Source organism: Osmia lignaria, chromosome 4 (assembly GCF_051020975.1).
Source record: "Osmia lignaria lignaria isolate PbOS001 chromosome 4, iyOsmLign1, whole genome shotgun sequence".
NCBI classification, from domain to species: domain Eukaryota; kingdom Metazoa; phylum Arthropoda; class Insecta; order Hymenoptera; family Megachilidae; genus Osmia; species Osmia lignaria.
In genome coordinates, this window is record NC_135035.1 from 7,975,299 (window position 1) to 7,992,381 (window position 17,083).

General features: G+C 37.5%; 1 protein-coding gene across 2 annotated transcripts; it reads right to left on the reverse strand.

Moving 5' to 3' along the window:
- Positions 1-22: 22 nt before the first annotated feature.
- On the reverse strand, positions 23-16,830 carry LOC117603484 (neuropeptide CCHamide-2 receptor-like). Of its 2 annotated transcripts, XM_076688214.1 has the most exons (6): positions 16,626-16,830; positions 3,927-4,166; positions 3,414-3,562; positions 2,908-3,107; positions 2,522-2,703; positions 275-522 (listed from the first exon to the last, which is right to left on the reverse strand). In XM_076688214.1, exons 2-6 carry the CDS (start codon positions 4,164-4,166, stop codon positions 292-294), a joined length of 1,002 nt encoding a protein of 333 aa, XP_076544329.1. In that variant the 5' UTR covers positions 16,626-16,830; the 3' UTR covers positions 275-291. The 2 variants fall into 2 exon arrangements, with proteins under 2 accessions (XP_076544330.1, XP_076544329.1); XM_076688215.1 differs by lacking the exons at positions 275-522; positions 16,626-16,830 and adding an exon at positions 23-237.
- Positions 16,831-17,083: the final 253 nt, after the last annotated feature.

The window sequence follows — 17,083 nt, forward strand, 5'->3', positions numbered from 1 at the left end:
GTGGGTCCTGTGGACTCTTCGTTTCCGAGCTCGTAAACTGCTGTTGAATTCAGTTCCTGCGTGTGCCTTCGGATCGTGGAACCGAAGCTGGTCTCGTAAAGAGTGCCCTCGCCACGCGTTCGTCTTCTTTGAGAATAATTCGCGCCTCGATTTCCATACCTCTCCCAACTATCCGTTTCCGTTCGGCAGACACTCAGGGTTCTCCTCGACAGACGACAGCAAAGATATTCGTTGAACCTGGAAAGGAAAGAATAAAATTAGTAAAGTCCTGAATTCAATATTTCACTTTTCTCATTTTGTTACTTTCCTCTTTCGAAATGTCCCACTGACAAAGTACAGAGCTATCGGATTCACGCAACTGTTGACGAAGCTCAGACAGAATCCGAGGATCCTGAACGCGTGCCAAAAGTCGTCGTAGTCGTCTTCGGACGACGGGTAAAAGTGGAACCACAGCATGAACGTGTGATAGGGTAGAAAGCAAATGACGAAGATAATTACGAAGGCTATCACCATCTTTCCCACCTGTCGATCATAGCAAACGAGCCTGGCGTTAAACTGGCACAATCGATTGATGGATTAATTGAACGTGCCGTTTGCACCGTTTCATCAGACTGATCTCTCCACGTCGTACAAGTGAATAATACGTTTTCACTTCGCGTTTTCAGAATACGTACTTTCTTATACAGAATGTCTAAAAGAATCGATCTACGTAAAGAAAAGTGCAAAAATCGATTTATAAGAAAAGTGCATGTGCATCGGGTAAGTGCATCGCTGCACTTCATTTGAGATATCTCTTAAACTATTCTGCTTTCAACATTTTACCCTAATACTTTCTTATAGAGAATGTCTAAAAGAATAGATCTACGTAAAGAAAAGTGCAAAAATCGATTTATAAGAAAAGTGCATGTGCATCGGGTAAGTGCATCGCTGCACTTCATTTGAGATATCTCTTAAACTATTCTGCTTTCAACATTTTACCCTAATACTTTCTTATAGAGAATGTCTAAAAGAATAGATCTACGTAAAGAAAAGTGCAAAAATCGATTTATAAGAAAAGTGCATGTGCATCGGGTAAGTGCATCGCTGCACTTCATTTAAGATATCTCATAAACTATTCTGCTTTCAACATTTTACCCTAACACTTTCTTATAGAGAATGTCTAAAAGAATCGATCTACATAAAAAGAAGTGCAAAAATTCGTTCTTAGAAAAAGTGCATGTGCATCGAGTAAGTGCATCGCTGCACTTCAATTGAGATATTTCTTAAACTATTCTGTTTTCAATCTTCTTACCCAATATGTATCTACAGAAAGAATCGTGACGTGCATACTTAGCACAAATAAATAAATAAAACAAACCTCGATAAGGTATGATTTCTTAGAAGGGTGAAAAGATCAGAAGAGAAATGATGAGAGAATGGGATCGTGTCATTTATCTCTGACAGAATTACTCGTTGATTAAATTGTACCGTAATTTCAGCCGTTATCTGGAAACGATTTATCATCGCCATATTTACAAACTAATCGATTACACGGTTGGTCTTAACGATGGCCATCAAATTACAGGGAAAACGGTGGAACGGTATTTCATGAAAATGCCGCATAACTGAATTGAGCTTGACTTGAGTTATCCAGACGGATTTGATAACAGCTGAACGACAGTGACGAGTGAACGTGGAAGAAGTTCACGTAAGAACAGAGTCGTGGAAAGTTTCGTGGTATCTCCCTTCTCACGCTTCGATGCCACCCTCTATCAAATAATTCGAAGCAGGCATAGAGCATCGAGTTGATAGAGGAGTTATTTTTAAAGCATACAATAACGCTACATCAAGGCTGATATTGTTACCACGAGAATGATTTCGTTTGTGCCATGGCCTGTGGAGTGGTTTCTTTGGCACTGAAATAAAACTACTTCAAACTATATGGAATTTTCCCTGCAGTACCAGAAAACTGCATGTAGCGTCAAAGAACAAAGTATAGTTCATAAGTTTGAAACACACTTAGCTTTTCCGACAGAACAAACTTTTGGTGCATTATATTTTAAGTAGTTTTAGCTGTAACGTTCTATGATTGAAGAGTACAACTGAAATGTAATTTTCAGAAACAAAAGATTCGTGGGTCATTTTAATTTTTCTATCCTGTAAAATAAAATTCAAGGGTGTGTTCGATATTGGAAGACATAATTCACAGCGATTGATTGTCAGTTATAACGTGAAAAGTGATAGATTGTGCGAAGGTTGCGTGGTTTTACCAAGCAATCCATAGTGATTTATAATTAGTGCTGTTGCGGAAATTGTACCGCGCTATAACCGAGTATCGGCTTAACGTTGTTGCTCAACCTTATTACGGATCGTGTGCTGATTACGCAAGCAATGGGTAATTTACATACTGCAATCTCATCGACGACTTAACTATCACGCTGCACTAACCGTTATTATCTTTTGAAAGCATTATTTCAAATATCCAGAATTGTTCTCTATTTTTTCCAAAATGAAATATCAAAAATTTCACTGGGTTGCTTACCTTTTTGCGCGCTTTAATTTGCTCCATACGATGACTATCACAGGACAATTCTCCAGGCATGTTCCTGGTGGATAGCTCGAGGTGTCGTGCCATTCCCAGATAAAATCCCGCTATCACGCACAGCGGTATCGCATAATATACCAGGAACTTGAACATCACCATTCCTCTTTGATAGCTTTTCCCTGTGATCCGTAACGAGAAACAACAGATTCGAACGACAGATCATGTTCGTACATATGAAAACTTGACAAAGGCTAACGATAAAGAACACCTATATGTAAGTAAACATAATTTTCAATTCTCCAGTCGGAATCGAAAGTAAATAAAGCGAAATTTATAAAAAAACTGTAACGAGATAATGGAGGGATGAAAGTATCGGTACTCACCGAATTCTTCGGGAAATGGACTGCAAATCAGGATACTGTGGTTACCCTGTAAAGGTACGGTCGGCACGTGAGAGAAAAGAGCAGCTGGCATCGCTAGAATAATTGCCAGCACCCAAATAAGGGAGGCTGTTAGTATCGTTAATGGTTTCGCGCTCAGCCCTGCTACGTGTCGTCGTATTGGATTCACAATCGCGCAATACCTGTAATATAAAAGGAAAAAGAAATTTTATTATGGGATTGGAACATTCAGACCCAGTGGACTGAAGATTGTGAATCCGTGCGTCGCCGACCTTCCGGACGGATTCTTGATATCTGAGTACCTTTAACGATAAAGGTGTTAATCAACAGTGATACGAAGATTTCGTACTTCGTTTGGATAACTGATTACATAGCTGAACAAGCAGCTGATTGGTCCATTAACAAGGAACAACTTCGTGGAAGTTATGTCTACTAACCTACCCCTGAAACAACAATTTCCTCGGTCATAACTGGGTTTGACAACTAACCTCTCGGCTGATAACGCGGTCAGAGTGAAAACTGAGACACCGATCGAAATATCCTTGGCGCACTCCGATAATTTGCAAACTGCCAGACCCCACGGCCATGACTCGATCGTGTAGAGGATCGAGGTAAACGGTACACACGTCACGATCACCTGAAATAAGCGAAAGATTAATCAAATGATTCTTTCAAGGAATCACAGAAGCAGCAGATTTTATTGGCTCGATTGTGTGTCGAATAAAGGCGAGCAATAAACGAATGGTATTCGACGTTTCAATTGGGCGAGAGTGAATGATGAAATTGGTAATAGAACGTTCAACGATATTGGTGTTCCATTGTTTGCCTGCTCAATGGAAACCGAAAGGTACATAACCGATAATAGAGCATATTCACGTGTACATATTCGCAATAAATTATGAACCTTATTGCATCCCTCAGATGCAGAGCAATGCATTATTTTGAGGGTGAAATACTTGAACGTCACGAAATATCACACTTAATGTACGTTTGTTTCTTACCAGAAGATCTCCTAGGGCCAAGGAGAGCATATAAGTGTTCGGGACGTTTCTCATGTTGGCATGGCGTAAAAGGGTGAGCACCAGAATCCCGTTTCCCGTTACACCCACCACGAGGATTAATAAGAATACCACAGGTACGATGTATGTTTCCGGTCGTTGATCGTAAGGAACGTATCTGTCGTTCTCGTCGTCCTCGTTTCCTCCCACGTCGACAAACGACGTGTTTAGAATAATCGCCATCTGCAGAAGATAAAGAAAAACGTTCCTACCTCTGCGAATATTTCGTCGAAATTTACTTTGTTTTACGGAGTATTAATCCATGGAGGAGAATTTCGTCCAGTGGAAACGTTGCCAACAAATTTATGTGTCTTTTTCGTTAGAAGCTTGCGATGGGGAAGTTGGAATAAAACAATGAAACGGTTGGCAAATAAATCTCTTTGAAAGTGTACAGGTGAATGAATATAGCTTGGAAGTTTAGTCAAATGAGAGACATTGTTCGTACTATTTAATTAGGAAAAGTATACAAAAGCTTTTCATTTAAAAAATTATATTTTTCTTTTTTGAGTTGAAAATTGCTGAAGTCTTCGTATCTATTGTCACGTTTCTCTTTTCAGTCCGCTAATTAATACCTTGATGGTTCGTGTTACGTACTCCTCATATTGATAATTATCTGTGTATTTCATTAGGAGGATATAGTGAACAATAATAATTATCTCTGGAAATCTCTATTCTACTAGAAAGGGTTTTGAAAGTAATATTGTTGCAAATAAAATATTTGAAAAATAAACTTTGTTAATTTATTTTATCGATTTTTATTATTCTCCGCTTCGTTTTTTTATCGATCACGTAAAATCAACAAAAATTGTTCATTAGTAATAGTTTATTTAGATAGCATTTTATGTCTGACATCAAACATCACGTTCCGGAAATGTTTGGCTATATATCCGATTGCATTGTTCAAAGCCGAAGTGTTTCGTTATTGATGGAAAGAGTGTTCGCTTGTATCCAAATTCGTGAAAATAAAATAAAACGTGGACCAAATAAATCAGCTTTTTTGTGTATAAATTTATAGAATGGATAGAACGCAGAAGCTGACTTTTAAATTCTTCTCTTCATGGAAATGCAAGCTCACTGTTGCGGAAACGATTTCCCTAGTCATTGACGCTGCTCTGGAAATTACATTTTACAAATGCTGTCTCAACGCTTTAACATCAACCTCAGCAGTGGCGAATAAATTCAATAAATATTCTTGAAAAAATAGAAAGGCAAAAGGGACGAGAAAAATAAAGTAGATATAAATAATTTTATTAGAACTTAGAAGTTCATCCAGAATTGTACTTTATTCCATCTCATCCACTTTTGCGTGGGATCACAGTGTGTTCATGATGTTTTTCGGCAAACTTCAGCTCGTGCCATAAAATTCAGACAGTATTTTTTCTCGCGATTCACGTTTCACTGATTTTGCAAAATATTTTTCTAGGTAAAAGTTGTCCTCGATTTTACGTACTGTAATTCACGGTACATTCACATGCTTCATTCTTTTTTCTTTTATTGCAACCTGAAAAAATATCGCAGTCCTGCACTAATTTTCTTTAGAATTTCCCACCATTCGTTATTTACTTCTTTACGATACGAATAAATTCATTCGTGTCTGAGAAGTCCTCCAGACTTGCACCCATTTAATTCACCTGATATTCAAATCCGCGACTATACGATCTTTTTTACAAGAGAGAACACCGTTTTATATGCATTTTTGTGAGTTTGAAAGAAATATGTTTTTAACCATTGAAGTAATAGTAGCTTAGCTAGGTGACATTTGAATTCGAACGACACTGCTGAAAAATGTATAAAGTTCTTCCAAAGTCTACGTGACTCTACTAAATCAAATATGAAGAAGGAATAAAGTATAAATTCCCTTCAAGTATCAGCAGAACGGGGTACAGATGGCGAAATCGGCATGTGCACGGTTTTAAAGATAAGGTCTGAAGATTGCACTTTGCATTGCAAATGATGCAGTGCAACCTGCATTCCAGGATGACCGAAAAGTGCACGAAAAGAAAAGTATGTTCCACTAATGGAGCGATTAAAATTCGTTTCACTCTAAAATTCATCCTATTCGCATCCTTACTTTTTCACGTTCGTTTATTTAAAAAAAAAAGGAGCAAACTTTCAATGGTATAGTTCAGTTTTTCATCGACGACTTCTTTTGTCCGGTGAAATCGGCGCATCAATATCTGCCCGATAGCGGATCGAAGCACAATGAAAATTAATCAGATTGATCGCGATATGCAATATGACCTTTTTTTGCTTCCGCCAGTTGGATCGAGCGTCCATCAGCGACAGCTTGAAACGTTGTCGAGAATTATTTGCCTCTGGAATATTCATCGGTTCGGTCCAGATACTCTGCCGCGTTCCATTGTCTACGCAATCTTCGTCTTTCATTAGCAGTAAATAAATTTGAACGTCGCAAAAAATTAGCAGAGGGAAATTTCCCTTTTAAAGCGAACCATACTTTCTGCTCCAAATAAGTTCTATTGATTTCTGATGTGGTTGACGTGTGCTTTGTATATCATAAATGCATAGATATTCGCGTTTTCCCTTGAGAAATTATTCATCGATAAAAGCGTTTTTCTTCGAAGTAACATCGCAAGTTCTCATCCTTGTCATACTTTTGTGTTACAAGGCAGTTTCTTGGTTTTAATATATTTTTCTCAAAAGATAATAATATCGACGTAAATCAAGATGATAATACCAGGTGACACATCGTTTGAAAAATATCCCAATAAAAATGGTTGTTCTGCGATGCTCGATGTTCCAAGGAAATTTCCTCTCGCCGCAGATAAATGTGCGTGCAATTTTCACGACCGTCTTTAATCCCTGTTTCTGAGCTTTGAAACTTTACGGCTTTCCATAACGATCCTTTCGAGCGTGAAGTTATTGTCCCACTTTGCCGGAACAAAAGTCGAACACGTGAGTTTTGGTCGTAAAACATTCTGTGGTTCTAAAATTGAAAAAACAAAATCATTTCCCTTCCTTTATCGAGCTTCGTTCTTTCAATTTCTGTTTTAGCACACTTGTTGCGACTCTATTACGACCCCGAACGTATCGAACGTATTCGATGTATTTCATCTCCGTCTTTCGCAACCCCCATTTCCTTTCTTGAGCTGCTTTATGGGAAGTTAATCCGGCATACTCTGTCCCATGAATCATCTTCGATTTTTACTTGAGCTTCATGAATGATTTCGGAGCGTACGCTCCGTGAATGGGATAATATGCGATACAAAGCATTACTGTTCCATGGATAATGTACGCGACGATAATACGATCGTTATGGAATTACGGAAGATTGTAAATTATGAAATTTTGAAGCTTTGATTCTGGCGATACGACGTTAATTAATGTTATTAATATTAAGTGAGTGTCGATATACTGGCATTATTAATATTGATATTAGTGATATTTAATATTATTATTAATTAAGGATGAGTATTAATAATATCGTTATTACTAATTACTTTTAAATTTAATGAGGACCAACTAATCAACAACATGAATTCTGATATAATTAACAAAAACTGTTGATATTTCCAACCCGCGTTAATGATTTTTCATCTAAAAGCAACGAAATTGAAAGATCGTCGTATAATTTTCTGATCAAAATAGAAAAACAGAGGGATGATTGAAGCGGAGAAATCGAGGTAAATTGATCGGTTAAAAAAAAGTGCTTCTGGAAGCTGATAATTCACATTTCCTCGTTCAGCTCGTGCAAATATTTTACGAAATGATTGTCTGAAATTGCTTCGACGGAAAGAGGAAAATGTTGACTGTAGAGGATTCGAACAGGTGTCACGCTGGCAGTGCGATACAACCAGCCCGTAATTAAACGTAATTTTTGACGATGATACTGTGGACAAGGGAATCATGGTTGCGAATTGCTGGATAGATGTAAAAATACGTCTGTCATTTACATTTCACGAGAAACCACCAACTGACTGGGATTCGAACGAAACACTGTCGAAAAATGAAACATCCTGAATTGAACGGCGCGGCGTTTGGACAATTTTATGTGACACGCATATTCATGCGAATATTGATTCAGACATCTGTTTTCTTGATGAAAAATTCTCACAGACTTTGAGGTACAAATTATTTCTGTTAATCTAAGGTGCAAGTACGCCCTTCATGAATTTTTGATAAGAATTTTAATATTGATAAATACGATTCACGTACTACTGAAAGAGGCAACTCACGTATTGCCAATATAATAGCTGCCCTTATTAGATATCTAACGATGAATTGATGCGAACCTTCGGTATGAAAGCGCCCTCAGAAACTTTCTAAACATCAGAAAAAGGAGAGGATCTAAAAGACGTTAAAATATATTTTCTGAGCCATCGTAATTGATTTCCAAAAGTATAGAAAAAATCATCAAACAGCAAAGGAAATAAAACGCAAAAGAGGCAAAGGTTTGTTCAAGAGGATCCAAGTTTCCGGTAATTTCGTTTCACCATTAATTAGTAGATAAATGAAGTTTTTTACGAGCAACTTTAAATCATGATTGGCAAGGAAAAGATCGCTTGAGATGCGTGCACAAAAGCGATGAAACGTCAAAGGAAATTAATGAGTGGTAAAAGTCAACCGTGACAGGAAAATTTTAATCATTCAACGACTCGAGTTCTTTGAGCATACCTTTACGGATTATGTTTCCGTCGCTGATCCTTTACGATCGCTAAGATCCTTTCATTTCCTCGTAAATGTCTCCTTAACTGTGCGAAAAATTGCGATAGAATGTGTCTTTGGCGCAACGCATAAACCGTAGAAGCTTTGATACATTTGTAGTTCGTAATTTAATACAAAGTCTTGTGATTCTTGTGAATCGAATTGGATGCAGGTATTTGGAAAGCATGTCCAATAAATAGGAAATTTTGAGAAAATGTAAAAATTGCCAAATTCAAAATTTTGTACCGTATTTTACAACACATTGGGTTTAATTCGTGATTTTTCGTATCGAATTTTCCTTCCAATGAAGCTGAAAAGTTCAACTCCACAGTTCGAACGATGTGATATCTGGGTTCGAAGTTAATAAGAAACTTTATTGAATCTTTGACAGCGAAAGGGCAACTTTTCCAATTTGCCACTGCTTCGAAGTTCAAAATCGAAGAGTATGCTTACGGAGTAAATGACGAGTACAGAAGGAAAATAAGAAACTTATAGTCGATAAATATTTTCTTACAACATCTAATTAGAAACTGTTAGTTGAATGAAGCTTGTTAAGCTGAATTTTTGCAAAAAGCAGTACTTCAACTTAGGAAAAATGTTAAACTGTGATGATAATTTTGAACATATTTCGGTCTCACTAAACAGGAAAATTACAAGATCAACAGAAATCGAAACTGAATCGTATCTTGGATGAATATTATAAAATTCCTCGATGGAGATATCGAAGAATTTGTCAGTCAACCAAGAAACGTTTCAAGCTAAGAAGCTTCAGAACGACGCCTGGGTGCATCGATTCGCATCCAAGCGCAATTTCCATTTCCCTATCAATTTCAAATCTGAACATATTTATCTGTCACACTTGACACCATCCCTCGATTCTAGCAGACGATACAGATCCACCCTACACAGTTTCATCAACTTGTATCTCAAACGTATGACGTTTCATTTTCAGACTATTTTTCAAACCATGAAATATACTAAAAGCGAATCTATTGACTAACTTCGAGACGTTAAGCCGGATCTTAATTTCCTCAAGGCATCTATTCGACTCCTTGATGGACACGAAGCCACCTTTTGAAATTCATGAAACACGGTCTGCGATGCATCAGTACATCTTGCCAATCTGTTTCTCTGGTAAATTAATCCGATAGAGACGAGGGAATTTAGAGCAGTTGCGCTCGGTACCATCTCAATCAAGACAGTATACATCCTTAGACAGAGTACTAATCAAAATGGTTGTCATTTACCATATGGCAATCGAAGGTATCGATTCTGAGATATATTTAAGCGATTTACGGAGATTTAAGACACCCTGTAGGTACAAAGGATTCGTTTGCAGGATCGTAAACGCATCGTACCGTGATCCAGTTTAGCGCTTTGAACTTCCTCTTTTGGTATCGACTTCCTCCTGCTTTCCAATAGATATCACGGATTGATTTAGAGAACGAGTAACAGACACGATTCAGAGACTCTGAACTTGTAGACTTTCTTTGGTTAGTACAATCCTTGAATTATCCTTTATCACAGGTACAAGGAATCCGTCCGGGGAGTCGGCGACGCACGGGACTTAGATAACGTCGGTATCCATTACATCCCTTGTTCTCGTTGGATACAGAATACGAGAAGCTAAGAAGTCTCTTTATGTGCCGATTCATTCTTCTCGCATGTTTTTCCAGAGATATCAAGAACCCGTCTGGAAAGTCTACGACGTAAAATCCTGACTAAGGCTCTGGAATCTCGGGTTTGAGATTTCCAATTTATACGTCGGAATAGTGGCGGAAGAAGTACGTAGACACTCTTCCTTTCTTCTCTGTAGATACGTAGACATTAGAAATCCACCCGCATAGTCGATGACACACGGGCTACAGCTTTCCTTATTGGAAATCTGACCTCCCTGAGACGATGAACTGTCTTTCCTCGGTACCGAAACACCAAGTACAAATGGTTAACTACGAAACTGGTGACATAATACTGAATTATGTCAGAAAGTTAGAGAAACTTCATGTTTCGCTGTAATAGAATTTCTGATCTCTCTGGTGACTTCTAACTTCCTGTTAATCAGCACAAATTAAGAAAGTCCCATGACAATTGCCGAGTTCATACTTTTCAGAAAATGAATTTCACTCCTCGAGAGTTGATTTCAGTGTACAAGTTGGCATGGATATTTTTTATGACTATTTCAGCATGAAAAATTATTTAGGATAGTTTTAATCTGCACGATGGCAGTGATCGAACGACGGCTATGAAAAATTACATTATGGTGTTGTCGACGAGGGACAAAGGGTTTTAATCCACTCCCTCTGCATCGAAGTAACTGAATTCGTGCACAAGCACGTGACAATGTATTTTAGACACGATGAAAAAATTGATTTATCTGATGCGATCATCCTCGAAAAGAACCCATGTCTGATAACTCTTCGAGGAAGAAAATTTAATTACAATTAATTAGATCTATACTGGAATTTCTGTATATTGTATAAAAATTAATATTGGAACTGTTTCTTCTGTTTCCGGATACGTACGTATAACTGGCCACTTTGAGCGAAGGGAATCACCGATAAGGGTTATCAGCTGATTGTCGTGTCCGATTCCATTATGAACCATGATAATCATAGACCAGAGAACAAGCATCTCATGGCAATACCTCCGTCACATAGCCACCAATTTACCTTAATATTCTCTGTGATGGATTCGGTATAACTATCTCAGTGTTCGACAGCCTGCATGTAACATTGATTTGCATATCACTCGTGTAACATTCACTCAATAAAGTTCAATTAATTCTACTAAATAATTATTTTTTCTTCCCTTCATTGATAAGACAAGAATTTACCGTTTAATCCAGAACAGAATTAAATGTTTATTAAAGCTGGAAGGCGAATTCAATTTAATTAAATCTGATCATTTCCATGCCTGCAGTCAACGTTCAATCGTTTGTAAGTTACTTTCGAGCTACGATTTTAATATCATATCTGTGGAATGTTTTTTCATAAAACGAAAATTCGGTTTCAATTTACACAGAATCATCAAAGTTTCAACTTGTGGTGAAATGTAGGCTTCATGAAACAGAATTCTAATTGCTTCACAATTGCATCTTGCAATTCGTTCATCATTTTCCCTGTCAGTAATCTTTTAAAATCAAGATTTGTGAAACATGAGATGTTCGACAGGATCTAAAAAATCTATTTCCCTTAGAACTACTTAGGTAAATATACTTTCTCTGAGGAGTATGAAATTTCTTTCGACATTTATAAAATGCAAGAGGAATTTCTTTAATCCATCAAATCCTATGGCCGTCATCTTTCGTTATTTTCGAGAAAATGCTCTTTGAATTTAAAGATCAGCTAATCAATGCTGTAAAATTTCTTTTTTTATCACCGATTTTAAACTAAAATATTTATAAAACGAAGCAACTAAATATCATGTTTCAGTGGTATACACAGGAGATTCCAAGGAAGAAATTCTTCGAACATTTTCGAATACCCTTCATTGCTTTTAAAAGCGGATTCTGGAGATCGATGTATTCACATTGGCTATTCCATATTTCAAATTTCTCATACCACATATGCATCCACGAACCGCAAAAGCTCCATATTGACAAGTATACCGCGCGAAACTTTATCATGCGACTCCATTGAAACCCTGGATTGTGAAAGGCTTTCGAATCAATTCCGATTCGTCGTTTAAAGTTGAGTAATTGAACCTTTTCACTTGCTCATGCAACAATTCTCGCTGCAATTTAAATTCGCGCCAAGATTCGTTACCGTAGACAGGCTGTTAGCTGAATCGTTTTCTTGTTTTCCTTAGATCGATTCAATCTTAATTTCATTTGCACCGCGTCGACGAAGCTTCGACGTAATTAGCTGTCGTTCTATCGTCGGCTTCCAGACACCTTTTAACAATCCATTTCGCACCGCCAAGGGGCTCTTTTTAAAAAGAACGTGAGTCTTCTTCCACTCGCGGGAGCTTTCATCTCTGGCGGTTCCAGTGTTTCTCCATTTTCTCGATGGATCCCCACAGCGTTACAAATTCGACGTTGAATCAATATCTTCTGCTGTTTTCTTTCTCCTTTCGAAAACAGCCTACGTCGACGAGAGTTTCAAATCGAAGGGGACGTGTCTGTGCTGGACACGAAACGAAATTTCAAAGGTTTCATTGGTAGATAGACGTCAGGAGATTAATAATCTGTGTTACCATTGAAAGCGGACAATCTGTGGCTGCTTTTATGGTGGCAATTTAACGCTACAACCCTCGTGCTGGTAACACGCAGAAGGTAAGCTTTAAAGCCGTGGATTATGGATTTGCATATACGATGAGATTCTGCGTGGAAATGATCATTTAAGAGTGTTGATTTTACTAAAGCTACTCTTTTGATGTCTCGTTTACAAATTTTGTGATTTAAAGTTGAATATTAATAGAGTCAGAAAATTTTAATAGCATCAAAGATTTAACAGCTACCTAAGATAAGAAAAGATTCGATTTTAATTTTTTAAGACAGAAAGTTCCTTAAATGGAAACCTTCTTTTCATCAACCAGGATCCAAGAACCCTTGTTCAACTCCATAATACCAGGTAATCCTTCACGAGAAAAATTGCATCGGAAACGGAAAAACGAGCAATCCACGAATCTTCCAGTGATACAGGATTCAGGATATCTCGTTTTCCATTGAGCGTAATTGAGGCAAATTAATTATCTTGGGACGACTGCTAGGAAGGTATATTTATCCTCAACGAAACGAGATTTTGCCTCGAATCTTCTTAATTAGCGAACGTCATCCGCTTAGATGCTATTGTCCACTGAACTAAATAATTAAGCTAAATGAAGCTCCGTTCGTCGTCATTTTTCTATGGATTCTCGCAGCGAGTTTCAGTTTTCCCTGATGTATAATACATAGAAATTGAACGTTAACAACGAAAGAAGAGGGAAAGGTAAATCGGAAAATGCGCGTACATCTGTTTTCCGATTCTTGGAACGAATATCCAAGATCGTTCTGCGATTTTCTTCGGATAAGAGGAAAACAGAACAGAGCATCTCCAGACATGATAAGATTGAGCAATCTGGAAACGTTGGAAAACAGGTACGATCCGACAGGTTTTTATGGATTCCCCGTTTTAGCGATGTTATTTGTATCGTAATGCACATTGGAGCTTGCAGGTGGAATTTAAACGGGAGAAATTTTAAAATGTAAATTTATCGATGATTGCAAATATCGTTAATACAGTAATTTGAAAAGACTAATAAATAATCGTGTTCTCCATTACTGATAATTGCGAAATATCGGTAACCAGAGGATGGTACTTCAAGGGTGGAACATCTTAATTGAACAGAGAGAGGGTTCGCCTCTAATTGTTTCATTATAGATCATTTGACATCTTCATTTGATTTAATAGACAAAACCAGAATGCATTATGCGTTCAAGAAGATGCAACCACTTTCAGATATTGCATCCACTTCATTTATTTCAACCCTTTCGACACATTAATTTTCCTAAGTTACTAAAATTATCTTACATTCTTGGTTCATTTATTTTCATTCGAAAAGTGTTAAATTTCACGAAGTAAATTAATCAGAATTTAAAAACTTTTCAAACGTTTCATCAATTTTTATTTGCATCGATTGTGTAGTGTAATCAAGGTGTACTCACAAAGTTGCAGTTTTTCCCCCGATGCAAATGGGTGATAAATTTTACGAAGTTTCGACAATCTTAAACCACCGCGACAAACTTGGTCAACATGTTGTCCAACCCGAATGACGATCGAGCAATATGTATTACTTTCTCGATACAATCTGTCACCTTGAGTATGTCTTACCCTGATTTTCCAATCTTCTTCGACAAACTGAGTGGTCGTTTCTATAAACCCGCCGAACCTCGCCCAGAACACCCCCCCCACTCTGAGACTAATTAATTTTTTACTCATAAACTCTGGAAGCCTGCTTTTCTTCGTTCTTCAGCAACATATTTTAACTGACGAATAAATTCCTTTCACCTGTTCGTTATTAAAATATTTGCCGGATCTTTATATCGTGATCTCAACTTACGAGTTAGGTGCAGAAATTTGTAATCAAATCGTTTCATCCATCAAAAACTGATATTTTAAAGAATTTTTAATATCGTCTGTCTGCAGCATTTAAGTGAGATGTTTTACGAGTTCCTCAACAAAGTTCCTCAAGTTTCTTATTTACAGATTTCTGCACATTTATCTGGTAAACTGAGAATTCTGTATAAAGGGCTTCGCCAAGATCAACGTTGATCCAAACGAACATAAAAAGTTTTCCTTGATCTATTTTCGATCGAGCTGTCGTGTTCCATCTCTTACCGATAAAGAGAAGTTTTTTTTCTTCAGTCATCTTAGACACAAAAAGGTGAGCGGAAAGCTTTTCTTCCACTTATCCCTCTCCCACGCAATTGAGATTGCGTATAACAAACAACTAACATCGTATCGTTGATACATTGTGCTATAAATATCGAAATTAATATCAAACAAATTTTTACTGCATTTCAAATAGAAATATTATTTCACACGACTCTCGAATAACATAGTACCTCAATTTCTACTGGGTACATTTCCCATGTACTTCATTTTACGCGTGAACAAGTCGAAACCCGAAATTACTCAGTTACCAACTGATTTCGAACAAATGATAGACACGTGAATCCATTAAAAGCGTTTAATCGTCGACGAAACATCGCCAACGAAGCTGCAAATCGCGTCGAATCGCTCCGTGAAATTTTATAGTTTCTCTCCGAAAATCCTAGCAATTTTACGTCCCTCGAGTCTCGTCGAAAACGAGCGCCATTCGTCTTTCTAAAATTTCATTGAAAATGACATTGGCGAAAGAAAAAAACAGAGCGACACTCGATCCGGTCGATTCTCGAGCGGATGGAGCGTCATCGAGCGTTTCGTCGCGTGTTTATTACACGATGTTTATCGACGGGTAACCGTGCGAATTGCTCGTGAAAACAGATGCGCCTCGCAAATGAACGCGATGTTAATTTAAGGCGGCATTAACAGTATCGTGATCACGAGTTACTGGATCGGAAGCATTAACGTTTAAAATTAGAAAAGCACTCGTAGATCAGACTCGGTATCGCGTGTATCAAGCTGGCCGAATGTGAAATGTTTGTCTATCAATTATTCACTGGTTCTCGCGATGCTACGAATGAATTTATTGCCGACTATTTCTGCTCCGCGTTTTGCATACTCTTTTTTTATTTCTACGATTCCCTTGAAAGTTAGCCAGACCGGAGCGAATAATTAACACGTTGATACCACGGTGCTGCCATGGTGGTCAGTGGTGGTCGAAAGAGAAGGCAAACTTTGCAAATTGAGTTTTTAAATTTGAAACTCCAAATCAACCAACTGCATCCTCGACCATTTGATACATATGGAGATCACTTTTGAATCTTCAATTCCTAGCTCTATACATTTTATTTGAAAATCTGATTTATCAATTCGATGTAAAAAATTATATGGATAGTAAGAAATGATCAATTATCCAGTTAACAGCTGTTTCAACAGCCTCGCGATAGTTACGATCGTTTCATATATCAAAATTTAATTTACCAACTTCGCTACTACACGAAGCGGTTGGATGGTAAAATTTAAATGGAAACAAACATAAATTTGTCCAGATGGTGCTTCACTTTACAGAGACTACGTACGTTTAAGCTTTGCTGCATTTGTTACAAGAGTTTCTCATTAATTCAAACGCTAATGGGCACGTAATTTGCTAACAATTTTGTAGCAAAAAACACAATTTACAAAAGTGTTTTAAATACTTGGTTCACGATTAACACGTTGAATAGCAGGGTACTGGTGAACGGAATTACAAATTTAATATAATCGAATAATAATAGAAAGCGAGGTTCCACGTTCGTTTTGACAGCAGCAATCAACGTGTTAATGCATTTGTAAAATTACACCGAATCCTGTTTATTGGTAACTCGATTCGTTTAGAGCTTCTTGGTAAACGATTTACCTTTCTTGCTGCTCCCGCTTTTCCTTCGAAGCGAGTTACGTTTTCGACTACTCGCCGGCTCCGGTTATTATTCACACGTGCTTAATTTCTCGTTTCAACGAGCTTTCGTGATTCGCTCTCGCGAATAAACACACACGCGCCATTCACTCGTTGCTCGATTCTTTGCCCGTGTTATTTCCAGTCTTATCGAACAACAAATTAATCGAACGATCAATAAGAAAACATACAATTCTCGAAAAAATTCAGTGTCTATTTGAAAAAAAAAAAAAAAAGAAAAGGAAAACAATCAATTTTTCAAGCTTCAGATCGTAATTTCAGGCAGTGCAGGATAAAGAAAAATAATTCATTCTTAATCGTAACACTGATGCATCGATCCTCTTCTCGTTTCTCTTCTCTTTTTAATTCCAAGATGGAATGCACTTCGAAGGTACAGTAAAAAAAATTGTGTTAATGATTCA

What these genes read in the sequence shown, in the direction of transcription:
- LOC117603484 (XM_076688214.1), bottom strand. Translation starts at nt 4,166, where the DNA reads ATGGCGATTATTCTAAACACGTCGTTTGTCGACGTGGGAGGAAACGAG. An exon ending in TGGCCCTAGGAGATCTTCTG is followed by an intron (nt 3,563 to 3,926) that starts GTAAGAAACAAA and finishes CGCTTATTTCAG; the next exon opens with GTGATCGTGACGTGTGTACC. An exon ending in TCCATTTCCCGAAGAATTCG is followed by an intron (nt 2,704 to 2,907) that starts GTGAGTACCGAT and finishes TACGGATCACAG; the next exon opens with GGAAAAGCTATCAAAGAGGA.